The 17,033-nt window shown below is 44.3% G+C and overlaps 1 protein-coding gene across 1 annotated transcript; it reads left to right on the top strand.

The window, feature by feature from the left end:
- The first annotated feature begins 11,708 nt into the window (after window positions 1-11,708).
- Window positions 11,709-15,039, top strand: LOC123448904 (mitochondrial succinate-fumarate transporter 1). Its single transcript, XM_045125939.1, has 2 exons — window positions 11,709-12,228; window positions 14,328-15,039. Exons 1-2 carry the CDS (start codon window positions 11,800-11,802, stop codon window positions 14,859-14,861), a joined length of 963 nt encoding a protein of 320 aa, XP_044981874.1. The 5' UTR covers window positions 11,709-11,799; the 3' UTR covers window positions 14,862-15,039.
- Window positions 15,040-17,033: the final 1,994 nt, after the last annotated feature.

The following is a 17,033-nucleotide window of genomic DNA, read 5'->3' as shown; positions in this document are numbered from 1 at the left end:
AAAACCCTCATGTGCTTTCGGTGCAAATTTAGAACTGCGGCAAGGATCTTTGATCTAGCATCTCTCACCGAAGACTTCGAAATAACTTACATTGGGTTACTTGTGAGTGAGGAGTTCATATGAGGTCTTCTTGAGAAATTTGTGAAGATATAACATGTTGATGATGTGGCAGACAGTGTTGATTGCCTTAGGCCAGAAATGATGAGGGGTTTGATATTATTCAGGCATAGTGCAAGCCATCTCAACAAGACTCCCATTCTTGTCCTCCATGATGCCATTCTTCTCAGGAGTATATGGGGCAGACAGTTCATGAGTATTACGAAGTTCATCAAGATAATCATCAAGTCCAGTGTTTTTGAACTCTGTCCCATTTGTCGGAATTATGCCCTAGAGGCAATGATAAATATAGTTATTATTATAATTCCTGTATCAAGATAATCGTTTATTATCCATGCTATAATTGTATTGAATGAAGACTCATTTACATGTGTGGATACATAGACAAAACACTGTCCCTAGCAAGCCTCTAGTTGGCTAGCCAGTTGATCAAAGATAGTCAGTGTCTTCTGATTATGAACAAGGTGTTGTTGCTTGATAACTGGATCACGTCATTAGGAGAATCACGTGATGGACTAGACCCAAACTAATAGACGTAGCATGTTGATCGTGTCATTTTGTTGCTACTGTTTTCTGCGTGTCAAGTATTTGTTCCTATGACCATGAGATCATATAACTCACTAACACCGGAGGAATACTTTGTGTGCATCAAACGTCGCAATGTAACTGGGTGACTATAAAGATGCTCTACAGGTATCTCCGAAGGTGTTCGTTGAGTTAGTATGGATCAAGACTGGGATTTGTCACTCCGTGTGACGGAGAGGTATCTCGGGGCCCACTCGGTAATACAACATCACACACAAGCCTTGGAAGCAATGTGACTTAGTGTAAGTTGCGGGATCTTGTATTACGGAACGAGTAAAGAGACTTGCCGGTAAACGAGATTGAAATAGGTATGCGGATACTAACGATCGAATCTCGGGCAAGTAACATACCGAAGGACAAAGGGAATGACATACGGGATTATATGAATCCTTGGCACTGAGGTTCAAACGATAAGATCTTCGTAGAATATGTAGGATCCAATATGGGCGTCCAGGTCCCGCTATTGGATATTGACCGAGGAGTCTCCCGGGTCATGTCTACATAGTTCTCGAACCCGCAGGGTCTGCACACTTAAGGTTCGACGTTGTTTTATGCGTATTTAGGTTATATGGTTGGTTACCAAATGTTTTTCGGAGTCCCGGCTGAGATCACGGACGTCACGAGGGTTTCCGAAATGGTCCGTAAACGAAGATTGATATATAGGATGACCTCAATTGATTACCGGAAGGTTTTCGGAGTTACCGGGAATGTATCGGAAATGACGAATGGGTTCCGGGAGTTCACCGGGGGGGCAACCCACCCCGGGGAAGCCCATAGGCCTTGGGAGTGGCACACCAGCCCTTAGTGGGCTGGTGGGACAGCCCAAGAAGGCCCTATGCGCCATAGGAAGAAAATCAAAGAGAAAAGAAAAAAAAAGGAGGAGGTGGGAAAGGAAAGAAGGACTCCTCCCACCAAACCAAGTAGGACTCGGTTTGGGGGGGGGGGAGACCTTCCCCCCTTGGCTCGGCCGACCCCCTTGGGGCTCCTTGAGCCCCAAGGCAAGGCTCCCCCTCTCCCACCTATATATACGGAGGTTTTAGGGCTGATTTGAGACGACTTTTCCACGGCAGCCCGACCACATACCTCCAAGGTTTTTCCTCTAGATCGCGTTTCTGCGGAGCTCGGGCGGAGCCCTGCTGAGACAAGATCATCACCAACCTCCGGAGCGCCGTCACGCTGCCGGAGAACTCTTCTACCTCTCCGTCTCTCTTGCTGGATCAAGAAGGTCGAGATCATCTCGAGCTGTACGTGTGCTGAACGCGGAGGTGCCGTCCGTTCGGCACTAGATCGTGGGACTGATCGCGGGACGGTTCGCGGGGCGGATCGAGGGACGTGAGGACGTTCCACTACATCAACCGCGTTCACTAACGCTTCTGCTGTACGGTCTACAAGGGTACGTAGATCTCACATCCCCTCTCGTAGATGGACATCACCATGATAGGTCTTCGTGCGCGTAGGAAATTTTTTGTTTCCCATGCGACGTTCCCCAACACCATTATCACTCCTGATGTGCTTGATCTTGACACCGAAGTTCGTCAAGGCCCTTGAGGAAATTTGTGTGAAGACTTCCTGCACTTCAGTTTTGTAACATATAATGTGCACCCAAGTGTAACATGAATAAACATCAACAATGACAAAGCCATATATAGATGCGGCATTGGTTATTGTGGCATAATGAGTAGGTCCAAAGGGGTCCATGTGAAGCAATTCAAAAGGACGAGTGGTAGTCATGATAGTCTTCGAGGGGTGCTTCGATGTGGTCATCTTTCCACACTCACAAGCCCCACACAGATGATCCTTGAGGAATCTGACACCCTCGATGCATATGGCGTGCTTCTTCTTCACGAGAGTGTGCAAGTTCCTCATGTTAGCATGACCAAGTCGTTGATATCATAGCGAGCCCTCTGAGGATTTTGCTAGTAGGCACGTGGCCAGCTGTGGACTTGTAGAGAAATCCACAATGTACAAATCTCCTCTCCTAAAGCCTTTGGAGACTTTGGATTTGTCAGATTCCATGATGACTATGCGATGATATTTGCCAAAGATGACAATCATATCAAGATCACACAACATTGAGACTGACATGAGGTTGAACCCAAGGGATTCGACAAGCATGACTTTGTCCATGTGTCGGTCCTTGGAGATAGCAACCTTACCAAGACCCAATACCTTGCTTTTTTTCCTTTGTCTACATAGGTGATATGCTTCGGTGGTGATGGAGTAAATGGAATATTCATCAATAGACTCTTGTCACGAGTCATGTGATTAGTACATCCACTATCAAGAACCCACTCAGTGGCTTTAGGGGTGTCATCCTACAAATGAATTAGTACATCTTACCATCTCATATGCTTCAGAGTGAATAATATGGTATCAAATTCATCAGACTTGAATTTCATCAAACAGGGTAGAGTTAAGATAACATGAGGACGCGTGAAACGATTACCATTTCATCATGATTAGCTTGCGTCCTTTCAAGCATTTCCTCATGTCTCCAGCAAATTCTTCAAACAATTAAGTTCGTCTGGAGACCTGAACTGCATAAATGGTTAGTTCAATTTCTTCACCACCCACATCTGAAGGGGTGGGAAAGAGTTCATCATTCTGCGAGCACCATACGAAAACTTAGGAATTGAAGATAATGCACTTCGTTTCACAACGGTGGGTTAGTGTACTCGAATGCATATGCAGATAAATTCTTCGAGGATTCATGAACATAGTGATTTGAGGCATAATGTACATATTCATGACCCTTGTAGTTTCCGTTCATTCGAGAAGCATTAGCACAAGTATGAGCAGAATTTTGACCATATGAGGAATTTGATCCTCATGAAGACTTTGCTCCACTTGAGGAATTTGATGTGGGATTCCTGTTCTTCATGGGTGGTGTCATGAGGACATTCACCTGAAGATTTTCGAAGCTCCTTCTGGGAACCCGTATTTTCCTCAAGGGTGGTCCATTTTTGTAGTTAGTTCCAACATATCTAGCAAATATTTCACCATTTTGGCTTTTGAACAGTTTATAATTGGAGTCAAGTGACTCATCATAGGAATATGAAGTTTCACATGCAAATCCATATAATGTGGATGGATCTACACGAGGTCCTTTCGCAGCAACCCATGAGGTTCTGGGATACTGCTCAGGTTTCCAGTGTGATCCATCAGCATCCAGTTTCCTCTCAAATACAATACCCTCTTTTCTAGGGTTTCTGTTCAGAATCTGCTTTTTGGGCACATCGCAAAGGGTTTGATGCCTTTTGAGACTTTTGTATATGCATATCACCTACAATTCCTTCAACCCTTCATTTTCATCAGTGACATTTGTGGGTTACTCAATTGAGGAACTTGTGACCATAGATATAGTTTAAGAATTTGTAGCAACAGAAGCATTTGAACTTTCAGGTGAAGAATTAGAAGTTTCACGTTTGGTGCATTTCATGCATGGTGGAATGAATTCTTCCTGAAGGAACTGATCTGTTGAGCAAGCAAAGAATCATTTTCACTTCGAAGATCATCATCGAACGCTCTTAGTTTCTCAAGATCTTGCTTTCTTTGAAGAAATTCGTAAGAAAGCTTCTCATGATCAGCCAACAGAGTGTCATGACGTTCTTGAAGACCATCAAATTTATACCAAAGACTTTGAATATCATCACTTAGAGTTTTAGTCCGATCCATTTCCTTATTCAAAAGGTCATCGCTTTTTTCTAGCAGTTTGTGAAGCTTTTAAAGAGCATTGTGTTGCTTAGTGGCAATATTAGCAAGTTTGTAGTAACTAGGTTTCTGACAATCATCGGGTTCATTGCCACTTGAGTCAGAAGAGGAAGTGTGTTTGGGTACCTTGGCACCTTTTGCCATGAGGGAATAGGTGGGAGCAAAGTCATCGCCGCAGTCATTAGTGTTGTTGCCGTAGTCATTTTCTTCACGGTTGAAGATGGACTTCTTGATGAACGTGGTAGCAAGGGCTAGACTTGCCACACCAGACTTTGACTCCTCCTCGGATCCTTCCTCTTCATCACATTCCTCAGATTCTTCCTGAGAATCCATTTCCTTGCCAATAAGAGCCTGAGCTTTTCTAAAACTGTTCTTCTGGTACGATGAGGATTTTGAAGATTTCTTCTTTTTCTTCGAGTCATGAGAACTATCATCCTTGTACTTTTTCTTCTTTGATTCCTTTACCCGGCGAGGACAATCAACAATTTAGTGATCAGACTTCTTGCATTTATGGCAGGTTCTTTTCTTGTAGTCCTTAGATGCAGATTCTGATTTCCTCACATCTGTTCTTGAAGATTTCCCGAACTGACCTCATCTGGAGAGCTTCTGGAATTTTCTCACAAGCATTGCAAGTTCTTGACCAAGTTCTTCAGGATCACTAATAATGCAATCAGATTCTTCTTGTTGAGATGAGGAAATAGCCTTTGCCTTCAGCGCATGAGATCTTCCATAGCTTGGACCATAGAGATATCTCTTCTCAGATTGTTTGAATTCAAGAGTATTGAGTCTCTCAAGAATATCAGCACGATCTAGTGACTTGTAGTCTCCACACTCTTGAATCATTAGAACTAGTGTATCGAATGAGGAATCAAGAGATCTCGGCAATTTCTTCACCACCTCATGGTCGGTGATGTCAGTGGCCCCAAGATCCTGTAGCTCATTAGAGATATCAGTGAGGCGATCGAAGGTTTGCTGACAATTTTCATTATCAAGTCTTTTGAAGCGGTTGAAGAGATTGCGAAGAACATCAACCAGAGAGTCGCGTTGAGTAGAGACTACTTCGTTGACTTTGGACAACCTGTCCCAAATGAGCATTGCAGATCCCAAAGCACTTACTCTGCCATACTGACCTTTGCTCAGATGGACACATATTATATTCTTCGCTTGAGAGTCGAGTTGCTTGGATTTCTTCACATTAGCAGCATTGATAGCTTCAGATATAGCGGTAACACCATTTTCCATGATATACCAGAGATTGATGGCAATTGCTTCAAAATGCATGTACGTCATGTTCTTCCAGTAGGGGTAGTCTGTCCCATCGAAGGTAGGACAATCCGTAGTGACCTTGATCATACTTGCGATCGACATAACTAAAACTCCAGGTGGTTAAACCAAAATCACAACGAACAAGGGAGTACCTTGCTCTGATACCAATTGAAAGTGTGTTATATCGACTAGAGGGGGTGAATAGGCGATTTTTATAAATTCGTCATAGAGGAAATTGCTAAGTAACGAACTACTTACAGCGGAATAAATTCTCACGCGTAAGCGTAGCATGGCAAAAGCATGGTCATCGTGATGGAATGAAAACAAACACTTCACGTGAGTAGCATGGCCGGGATAAGCACGTGAAGAACAAGTGGGGTGAAAAATTTGAGATGAGGAAATTGAGAAAGTCTTTAGTTAAATTATGTAAACAGTAACAATCAATTTCATCAACACACAAATGAGGAAATACAAGGGTTGAGAAAATTGAACCAGGTACTCAGTGAAGACAGTGATTTGATGACCCAATTCCAGCTGCTCTGACAGTCGTATGTCTGGTTTGGAGCGGCTTGGTATTTAAACCAAAGGACACACAGTCCCAGGACACTTAGTCATTACCGTATTCTCCTTGATCTAAGGACACACAATCCTCGCCAAACATTCATGGTAAGTCTCTAGGGCAGACTTCCAAGCCCTCACAAACTTGGTCACTCGGCAATCCACAATATACTGTTGGATGCTCTAGACCATTGACGCCTAACCGTCTGGAAGATGCACAGTCTTCAAAGGTAACAAGCATCGGATCCATACAAGAACAATCTCTTCAGTGATGCTCAATCACTTTGGGTTTTGGGTTTTGGTTTGGGTGTTTGGATTTTTCCTCAATGATGATTTTCTCTCAAAGTCTGCAGAGGATGGGATGCTCTCAAATGACAAGTGTCAAGTTCTCTCTCGGAGCATCCAACCAGCTAGTGGTTACGGGGGACGGTTATTTATAGCTGGGGGCAATCCTGACATGATTTGATATAAATGCCCCAATGATATGACCGTTATGTGGATAAGGTTTGGGGAGAACTGTCACACGGCGTAGCAATGGTTGGAACTTTCATGCTTTGTAAGTCCTCACACTAGTAGGAGAAAGCCTACTAGTAGCGCTGGTTTTACCCCTACCAGTAGCGCTGGTGGCAGCGCTACTGCTAACGCGCTACAACTAAGTTTATAGCAGTAGCTTTTTTCCAGCCAGCGCTACTGGTAAGTACAGTTAGTAGTAGCGCTTTTCCAGCCCGGGCTACTGCTAAATAGCAGTAGCGCCTACTCTATTCCAGCGCTACTATTATTAATTTCAAAAACAAAAAAATCATCAATCCCGTGCGTGCTGTCCATGGCTGCAATGATTTGATCCCGCAACAGCAGTGGTCGCCGGCGGCGTGGACTCGCGGCGATAGACCAGATCTGACAGCGGATGCTCGATAGGGCCCGGATCCAGGGCAGAGTAAGGCGGCAATGTGAGGCTATTCTTCTCGACCAAGGTAAAGATCTCTGGGTCATCCATAGTGATGACCTACACGAGGATGGACATGGGAGGGTGAGTCAAACCGGAGGGAGAGATAGATAAGGAGAAATGAGGTACAGAGGAAGGAGATGGAGGGAGCATCGGGGCTGGTCGCCGGTGGCGAGGTGCTCCAGTGTGGTGGCATGGAGACGCAGGGGAAGACCGGCGAGCTCCTAGATGTCGGCGACGCGAGGCGGCGTCCTCTTTTGACACCATGGAGGAGGAGGCGCGAATGGGCAGGAGCCCCATGAGAGAGCCTACTACTTAGAGAGAGGGGGGAGAGTGACATGAGAGAGGAGGGATTTGGGGGAGGAGATGGGGATTTTATACCCGTGCAATGAAGACCACTTAGCGGTAGCGCTTTTTTATACCCCACGCTACTAGTAAGTAGTAGTAGCGAGTGGTAAAAACCCATGCTACTATTATCGACTTAGCAGTAGCACTTGCCTTATAACCCGCGCTACTAGTATGGCTTGTCCCGGGGGGCACAGTGAACACCACTTAGCAGTAGCGCTTTTTTTATACCCCGCGCTACCGCTATCAACTTAGTTGTAGCGCTTGTTTAAAACCAGCGATACTAGTAAATACCAGTAGCGTGTGGTAAAAGCCAGCGCTACTAGTAAGCGTCTATCTATAAGGTTTTTCCTACTAGTGTCATGTCTCTCATGTTCCTAACTTGTAGGCAATTGGCACTCGCGAAATCTAACTTCCGAGTTAGAGAAATTTCCTGACATACCATAAGATTTTCGTCTCTGTCAGTGAAGAAATTGACTATACTGTAAAATATTTCCAAAGGCTTCACTCGAAGGGTTGGGTATTTGTAGGCTTTGAGATGGGCATCACTCGGAAACTTTTCCTTAGTTTCACCTCGACCACCTTTAACGGTATGGTGTTCCTATGAATGAAAAGAAAGGAAATGAAACTACAAAAACAAAGGTTTTCGCGCTTCAAAGTCATCACTTCAATATCTTCAAGGACACACCAATTTCCTCACTTTCAAAATCTTCATGAAAGTATCAAAGTCTTCAATTGAAGACATTATTTTTCGGGGTCGATATTCTTCGAATAACTCGAACTCCTCAGTGACTTATAGAGCATGTGTACACTCACAAACATATTAGTTTCTTAACCTATAAGTCTTCAATACACCAAAATCACTAAGGGGCACTAGATGCACTTACAAGCCCCTTGATGCAAGGAAAGGAATAGAATTGGCCAAGCTTCAAGCAAGAGGACTCTCCATTTTATATTTGTCACAGATCAGTCCATAGGAAAGCCAATACTATTAGAAGGGGGTGAGGTATCTATGATGAATTGGTTGCTCAGGTGCTTAGAGATAGCCACCAAAAATACTCAGCCTTCTCCCACAAAATTCTCTGTCCAAAGCCTAAACATAAAAATCGATGCCACCAACATTTCCACTCGACCCTAACGATTTTTCTAAAGACAGATCCTATGCCAAACCCTAGAATGTCGGTACCACCAACTTTCACTCCGGTGCCATCGAAAATCAGTGACCAACTTTCTGGTGTATCAACTTCAAGAATCAGAATTTCAGAGTTTTGAAATCGGTCTCCCCGAGATTAGGAAACTGTCCTAGGTCACCATATCGGTTCCACCGAGATTCCTATATCGGTCTCACCGAGAATTCAAAAGTTGCCACATTTAGTGCAACTCGGTACCACCGAGATTCATGTTGGTGTCACCGAGTTGGGCAATAATGTTGTAAAGGTTGTATTTTTCTGAGATGCCTATATATACCCCTCCGCCACCTCTCATTCACAGAGGAAGCTCTCAGAACACACACACACACTTGCCATATCCATTTTTCTGAGAGAGAGACACGTACTCATGTGTTGAGATTAAGATATTCCAACCCATCCAATATAAACTTGATCTCTAGCCCCCCCAAGTTGCTTTCCACCCAATCAATCTCTTCTACCCATGCCAAATCTGTGAGAGGGTGATTGAGTGTTAACAAGACTATCTTTTGAGCACAAGAGCAAGGAGTTCATCGTTCTACTCCGTCTACTACCTTTTGGAGGGTGGTGCCTCCTAGATTGGTTAGGTGTCGCTTGGGAGCCTCCTACTTTGTGTTGTGGAGTTGAACCAAGAAAGTTTGTAAGGGCAAGGAGATCATCTACTTCGTGAAGATCTACCCCGAGTGAGGCTAGTTTTGTGTGGATGTAAGCCATGGTGGAATAGACAAGGTCGCTTCTTTGTAGACCCCTTGTGGGTCGAGCCCTTCGTGGACTCTCGCAGTTGTTACCCTCTGTGGGTTGAAGTCTCCACTAGCGTGGACTTATGATAGTACCACCTATCGGAACCACGCCAAAAATCACTGTGTCAACCTTTGTGTTTGATCTTCCTATCCCTTCCCTCTACTTACAGTTGCATGTCTTTACTCTCCGCTGCAGTACTCTTAGATATGCATGTGTAGGATGTGCTTGACTTGAAACAACTACTAAAAGTGGCCCACAAATGGGAAAACGCTAAGTTTTTATTTGGTCAAGTAGTCTAATCACCCCCCCCCTCTAGACATACTTCGGATCCTACAGTGATCCTTTCGATACTTGAGAGAATATTTGAGTGAAGATCATTCAAGGAGTTATTATCAAGTGACATTGCTTTGCTTGTTACTCTTGGATGGTGTTGCATCCTAGATGGTTGTGATACACTTGAGATCCTCTCAAGTTACGCATGTGAAGGACTCAAGAGTCCGTACGGGCTCAGAGATCACCTACTTGGCAATGATCTACCCTTAGTGGGACTTCTAGGTGCAAGTTGTGATGGAATAGGGTGGATGTGTTTAGTGGGAAATACAACATAAATCCTTGTGATGATTAGTGTGCAACACAACCTAAATCCTTGTGATCATATAACCATTGTTCTAATGCCTCCATCAATGTGTACGTTGGATAGCGCTACTATCAAACCATGGCGAAAACATCATCGCATCATCAGTGTATGCATTCTCTTAGCACAACCTCCTACTTACTTGCAAGTTCTTAGTTTCGATGCCCAGTACTCTTTTTTACTTGCTTGGTAAATACTTCTGGTTGTCGAGTCCTAGTTGTCTTGTACTAAAAACTATCAACCCAAATTGGAGTAGAATCGTTTAGTAGAACTATTCACCCCTCTCTAGTCATTATATCTCGATCCCAACACAACACGCGCACGGGCGTGCACACACACACACAGAGGGAGAGAGAGAGAGGAATCCACCTAGGAGAATGACATGGTCACACTACTATTGCAGAGGTGGAGGTGTTTGTATATAGCTCACAGGTACAACCACGCAAGCAAAGACCAACTCTACAAAAGCCCTTTGTTATAGAAAGGTGAAGTAACCACTGACATGCGGTTGTTAAACGTCCATCAGTGCTGACCATTCCTTGTCAGCTAAATTGGAGTACAATTAACCCCCTATCCATGAGGATGTAACATATGGGTCGTCGTCTCATGAGCCAATCACACCGTTGGCCAAAAGAACTCCCACTAGTGGTGATGGTACCGACTCTGATAAGGTGTGTGTGGTGCTCGTCGGTGATGTGACAAAAACAACATATGTTCATGTAGTGGTGACGATGACATCTCCCATGAATATAGAATCCATTAGCTATCCTCTGAATCATTTCTATTTATGGGTAGTTGTGTGTGGTTGCCGAGAGCAAGATCACCTGTCAGTAGAGGTCGGTCGACAAAGGGTATTTTTCAAGAATGTGTTCTAACCTCAAGTGCATATGATGCATGCCATCTAGTCCAAATAGACACAAAAGGACCATCTGATATCTATTTTTACATGAACTTTCTCCTATTTATATTGTCTATCCTTTATAATATGATTTGGCTATTTTGTTTCTTAAACCGTGGGAAATACTTACTGCTACTGTTCTGCATCACCATTTTCTCTTAAAGGGAAAAACCAACGCAAGCTCAAGAGGTAGCACCAGTCAGAAACTCAGCAGGTCAGCCAGTCATGTAGGCCCATACCAGACGACATGGTCCCTGACGTCTCCAGTGCAACCCAGACGTCAGGGACGTTGACGTCACGTAAAGAGGTTAGATTTGAAATTATTTTTAAATAAAGGTCAAAACTGTATATTTTTTATTCAAAAGGTTAAAACACAAAATTTACCGCCGAGAGAAACAAAAACCAGACGAAATAGCGACCGTTCGACGATTCGCCGCCCACGGACCCCAAATCAATCGAGCCTGTTCCGTGCACTCCTCCGGGCCGTGTAGGTGCAGACTCCTTGCCGAATTGGTGTCTGACCTGTGGGTCCAAGCACGCGCGGCAACAGTTACGCTTCCGCTACAACGCCCTGGTCCCGGTGGGCCGTTCTTTTTTTCCTTTGTCATCATAGACCAAACCCTGACGGCTGACGTGTCCCGGGACAACTACGTGCCCTTCTTCGTCCCTGTCTCTCGCCGATTCCATATAACCAGCGCCGCTCCTTTTCGGATCCCCCGCACAAAAGTGGGTGAAAAAGAGCAACCGAGCAACAATCCAAGACCCTCTTCCCCGCCGCGCCTGCCACCCGCTAAGGCCCGCCTATCGGACCCGAATGGCATCGCCCCCTTCCCCGCCGCCGCGGGCCGAGGAGCCGCGCAACGGCGGCGGAGGCAGGGCGCCGATCCCGCCCTACGTGAAGGCGGCGGCGGGGTCGCTCGGCGGCGTCATGGAGGCGTGCTGCCTGCAGCCGATCGACGTCGTCAAGACCAGGCTGCAGCTCGACCGCGCGGGGGCCTACCGCGGCATCGCGCACTGCGGCACCACCGTCGCGCGCGCCGAGGGCGTGCCGGCGCTCTGGAAGGGCCTCACGCCCTTCGCCACCCACCTCACGCTCAAGTACGCGCTCCGCCTCGGCTCCAATGCCATGCTGCAGTCCGCCTTCAAGGACCCCGTCACCGGCAAGGTCTCCGCGCAGGGACGACTCGCCTCCGGGTTCGGCGCCGGCGTCCTCGAGGCCCTCGTCATCGTCACCCCATTCGAGGTCAGATTGCACATCTCTCCTCTTCTTCTTACTTCTTGTATACATACTTAGTATATGGTACTACTGCTATGAGTTCCCAGATCGTTCGTGCTTCCTGTCCGTGAGTACGATGTGTTCACGTCTTTTGTTCGCAGTATATAATCTGCACAGCTCTAGACGATTCCTTGCCGGGATCTTAAAGTGTAGTTTTATCGCTGTAAAAATTGCATCGTTGATGTATAAATGTAAATAACGAAAACATAAACCAGATCCCGGCAGCTATTCAAATATTCAATCTTGTGTCTGCATGATGTTGATGCATTTCTGACAACCTGTCCGTTGGGATTAAAACATGAAAGCTCTGTGATTTGCGGTCCAATTGTGGTCTGCTACTTAGTAACATGCGCAAGGAAGTGGTGAGGCATTTGTCTACCTACCCTGCTTATAGAATGCTGTCAAATACGTTTGACCCAGAAGCACCTGCTACTCGTGTTAATGCTGTCCTTGTTGGCATTCGGCTGCCCGCTACAATGCTGTTAACTGTATTTGACCGGGAATGATGAGTAGTTGTGGCATCTTTAGTACTATCAGCTGTTTTTTTTCCTGACGGATGGAACCCACGGGCCCTGATTTCATTCAGAAATTAGAGAAGTATCACACACACTCCAACCAGACCCAGGGCTGGATACAAACCATCCAGACCCTGCAAAGCTAAAAGCACTGCACCTACAAGCTTAAACTGAAAACAGCATTCAGGATTTCAGGTAGAAACAAATGGCACGGCTAGTTGCTGTTTACATCAAAAGCTAGACCGAAGATCCACAACAGGCACCAATGGACACAAGGAAGTAAAGGGGAAAACGACTACATTGTTAGTGTCATGCTGATAGGATTCCAGCCATGTCAACGTCCATGCACCTCGTGCGCCACCATTGCAATCCCAGCCGCGACAGTCTTCGAAGAGCACCTTTCTGCAGGGGCACCCAGCATGTTAAGAAATGACAAACATATAGAACTATATTGGTGGGATCTCCCGGCGCACACACTGAAAACATGATTTCATTCCTAGTTTTCCATATGCCCTAGAAGATAGCAGCCACAGTGCCACACCAATCATAAGAATTTTTCTGTCTCTTCCTGCAGAAGCATTAAACCAACCGGAAGAAAGATCATTCAAATTCACAAGCTTATGTTTCACTCCCAGCACCACGTTAGCTACAATCCAAACATATTTAGTCTCGGTTGTAGCATCGTATTGTTAACAAGGACTAGAAAACTACTTCCTCCATTCCTAAATATAAGTCTTTTTAGAGGTTTCACTAGGGGACTACGTATTCCGTATGTAGTCCCCTAGTGAAAACTCTAAAAAGACTTATATTTAGGAACGGAGGGAGTAGAATGATAAGGTACTAGGATCTTAATTCATACTCCCTCCGTCCCAAAATTCTTGTCTTAGGTTTGTCTAAAAATGAATGTATCCAAATACTAAAACGTGACTAGATACATTCATATATAGACAAATGTAAGACAAGAATTTTGGGACGGAGGGAGTACATTACCTAGTTTGGGGCAAAAGATGCAGCTTTTTTGGTATTGTAACAGGGAAACGGAGCTTTATCTTATAACATCAGTAATGCATTGTGAATATTAGTTCTGAGGTTCCTCTGGTGTTTACGTGCAGAATGTCTGCCTAATTATACTGCATGGAAGTATTAAAAAAATACTCTTAATTACTACAATAGAAATTGCTTGAAGTTACAAAACTATGTGAAAATACACTCCAAGACTGTAACTGCATTGCAATGGATAGTTGAACCGAAAACCACCATTATATATTTTTTCAAATTCACTTTTTTCATCTTTGACTGGAAGTGCAGTGTTCTATAGTTGAATCCTCAGTGCACGAGGAAAACTGTGTTACACCAATACAACCAAGCATTGCTCTTTATTAGATATTCCACGAACGAAAAGAGGAAAATTATATTGATTTTGAATTCTGTTGCTGTACCTTGTCATATTCATTGGGAACTGAAATGTACATTGTATCACTGTGATTATGTTTTATTTCAAGCTTGTTTTATTGAGGGAATTGATGTAATGTTTTTATATGGTCGATGCAGGTGGTGAAGATTAGATTACAGCAACAAAAAGGACTAAGCACGGACCTGCTGAGATACAAAGGGCCCATACACTGTGCAAAGACAATTGTTCGCGAGGAAGGCATTTTTGGCCTGTGGTCTGGGGCATCACCAACCGTCATGCGCAACGGTACAAACCAAGCCGCGATGTTCACAGCCAAGAACACGATAGACATTTTTCTCTGGAAGAAGCATGAAGGAGACGGCAAGGTTCTCCAGCCATGGCAGTCCATGGTCTCGGGGTTCCTTGCAGGAACCGCAGGGCCGATCTGCACCGGGCCTTTCGACGTGGTGAAGACCAGGCTGATGGCCCAAGGGAGGACCGGCGACATCAAGTACAAGGGCATGTTCCATGCGATACGGACGATACACGCGGAAGAGGGCCTCCGGGCCCTGTGGAAAGGCCTGCTTCCCAGGCTCATGAGGATTCCACCTGGTCAGGCCATAATGTGGACAGTGGCTGATCAGGTGATGGGTCTCTATGAGCGGACATATCTGCAGTCGGCTCAAGTGTAACCCGCCTACTTTCGAAGCTGCTGCGCCGAATTGCTCGGTTAGTCGTCGCAATTTTGGGTTGCCTGGAATCCTGAATATTCATTTGTTCATTGCTTGAGAGACTAGTATTAGTCAGAGCAATGAGCCCATGTACTTTAGTAGTCAACAATAATGATTAAATCACTTGCAATTTTGATAAGAATGTTCCGATGGCTGTCATGGATGTGAAGCGCAATAGCATGGATCTGCTTACTGGGCTGATTTGCGAAGACAAAGCTATTGATGTGCATATCTGGGCCATGGGTTCATATCTGTGCATATATGTGCTATTGCGAAGAGAAAGCTATTGATGTGCATATCTGCTTACTGAGTTAGAAGAAGCGATGATAAAATCCATGACGATGAGCAAACCTGGACTCTCCCTCTAGTGCATTGTTTGGGCCCAATGGCTGTAGCTCTCTGCTGCAGTCTGCATGATTGGCTCCAACCTTCAGTCCTAGTCGAGCGCAGTAGGCAACTGGCTGTACTGTAGATTCAGCAACCTCAATCCCAGTTACCGTCGCATGGAGTTTCCTGTCGACAAGGGGGGGTCTGAGACAGAGAGATGCTATCGCTGAGGCAACCATCACCCTTCTCCGGGTTAAGCATTGCGCTGCGCCCATCAGCTGACCTGAGCGCAGGAGGCATCCAATTCCGGGAGCTCCTATGTGATGCTATTGCGTCGGTGCTGGGATTCAAACCCATGACCTCACAGTCTTACATACGCTAAGCTAGCTTAGCCGCCGTGGCCACCTAGCTCTTGTGCTAAATGTGCAGCACAACAATAAAAGAAACAACAATGACAGCAATAAAACTTAAAGTTTGCTAAATAAATCCCAAAATTGCAAACGAGAACATTTTTCAAAATTACGAACAATTTTGTAACAGACACAAACATTTTTTTAAGGAACAAACATTGAAAACAAGAAACATTTCTCAGAATTGCGCATAATTATTTCAAAACTCAAACATTTTATGAATTTGCGAATAAAATTATAAAACCTGAACAATTTTCAAGCCCCAAACATATTATAAATTTGTGTACAAAAATAAAAATGCAAAACTATTTTTAAAATTTCAGAACAAAATTTCAAAACATGAACAAATTTCGAATTCCTGAACAAAACAATAAAATTCTGAACATTTTCTGAAGTTCCTCAACATTTTTCGAATATGCAAGCAAATCTTCATAACACAAACATTTTTTAAATACGTGTACAAAAATTTGAAAGTGGGAACATTTTAAATTCCCAAAATTTATCAGAATTTGTGAATAAAAAATTATAATGTGAACATTTTTAACATTTCTGGAAATTTATTAAAAATAAAAACGAAAAATAAAGTGAAAAGGGAAAAAAACAAAAAACAAAATAAAAACATTTTTTAATATTTGTACAAAAAAATGAAAATGGAAACCTTTTAAAATTCCCAAAAATTATCAGAATTTGCAAAAAAAAATGTGAAAAAATCGGGAAATTTACTTAAAATAAAAATAAAAAAATAAAATGGAAATGGAAAAAAGAATCAAAAGAGGAAAAGTAAAAAAGTAAATAAAAACAAAAAAGGAAACCCCGGTTAAGGAACTGGAACATTCCAGAAGGTTCCCAAAACTAGGATCGATGGAATGCACGACTATCTTCTAAATGGGTCAGCCCATCTTGATCGATCTAATAGATCGCGTGTGCGGCGACACAACATTTTGACGCAGAGTGCGTCCAATGAGAATTTCCTCCAACTTCGAGTCTGTGACGCCCTTGCGATCCGTGTTCTCTTGTGAAAACAGTTTCACAACAGATAGGTTTGTTATGCTGCATTAGATTCAGTCAGGCCCGCGTGGACAGAATTTGTTTCATTTGGTAAGGTACATTAGGTCTAGTCAGGTGTGTGTGGATAGAACTTGGCATGTTTGTTTGTCATGCGTGCATGCGATTCATGGTCCGCATATGCCTCAAAGTAGTCATGTGTGTGGCTCGGAAGGAAACGATGGAATCGGTCGTTTTTACGAGTCAGGCTCGCTTGAGCCATGCGTGGCTAGCGCCTGCACGTTTGGGTAAGTGCGGAAGATGACGCGACGTCTCATAACTTCTCACGCCTCCTCCGTCACCTTTCTTGTTAGATCACATCCATTCTCTTTCTCTCACCTCACCGTCCGTT

The sequence above is a fragment of the Hordeum vulgare genome, chromosome 4H (assembly GCF_904849725.1).
Source record: "Hordeum vulgare subsp. vulgare chromosome 4H, MorexV3_pseudomolecules_assembly, whole genome shotgun sequence".
NCBI classification, from domain to species: domain Eukaryota; kingdom Viridiplantae; phylum Streptophyta; class Magnoliopsida; order Poales; family Poaceae; genus Hordeum; species Hordeum vulgare.
Note: the sequence above shows the minus strand (reverse complement) of the source record. Positions and strands in the feature narration are given on the sequence as shown.

Bases quoted from the DNA above. Each gene is read 5' to 3' on its own strand.
- LOC123448904 (XM_045125939.1), top strand. From the start codon at position 11,800: ATGGCATCGCCCCCTTCCCCGCCGCCGCGGGCCGAGGAGCCGCGCAAC. The intron at 12,229-14,327 runs GTCAGATTGCAC...TGGTCGATGCAG, and splicing joins TCATCGTCACCCCATTCGAG to GTGGTGAAGATTAGATTACA.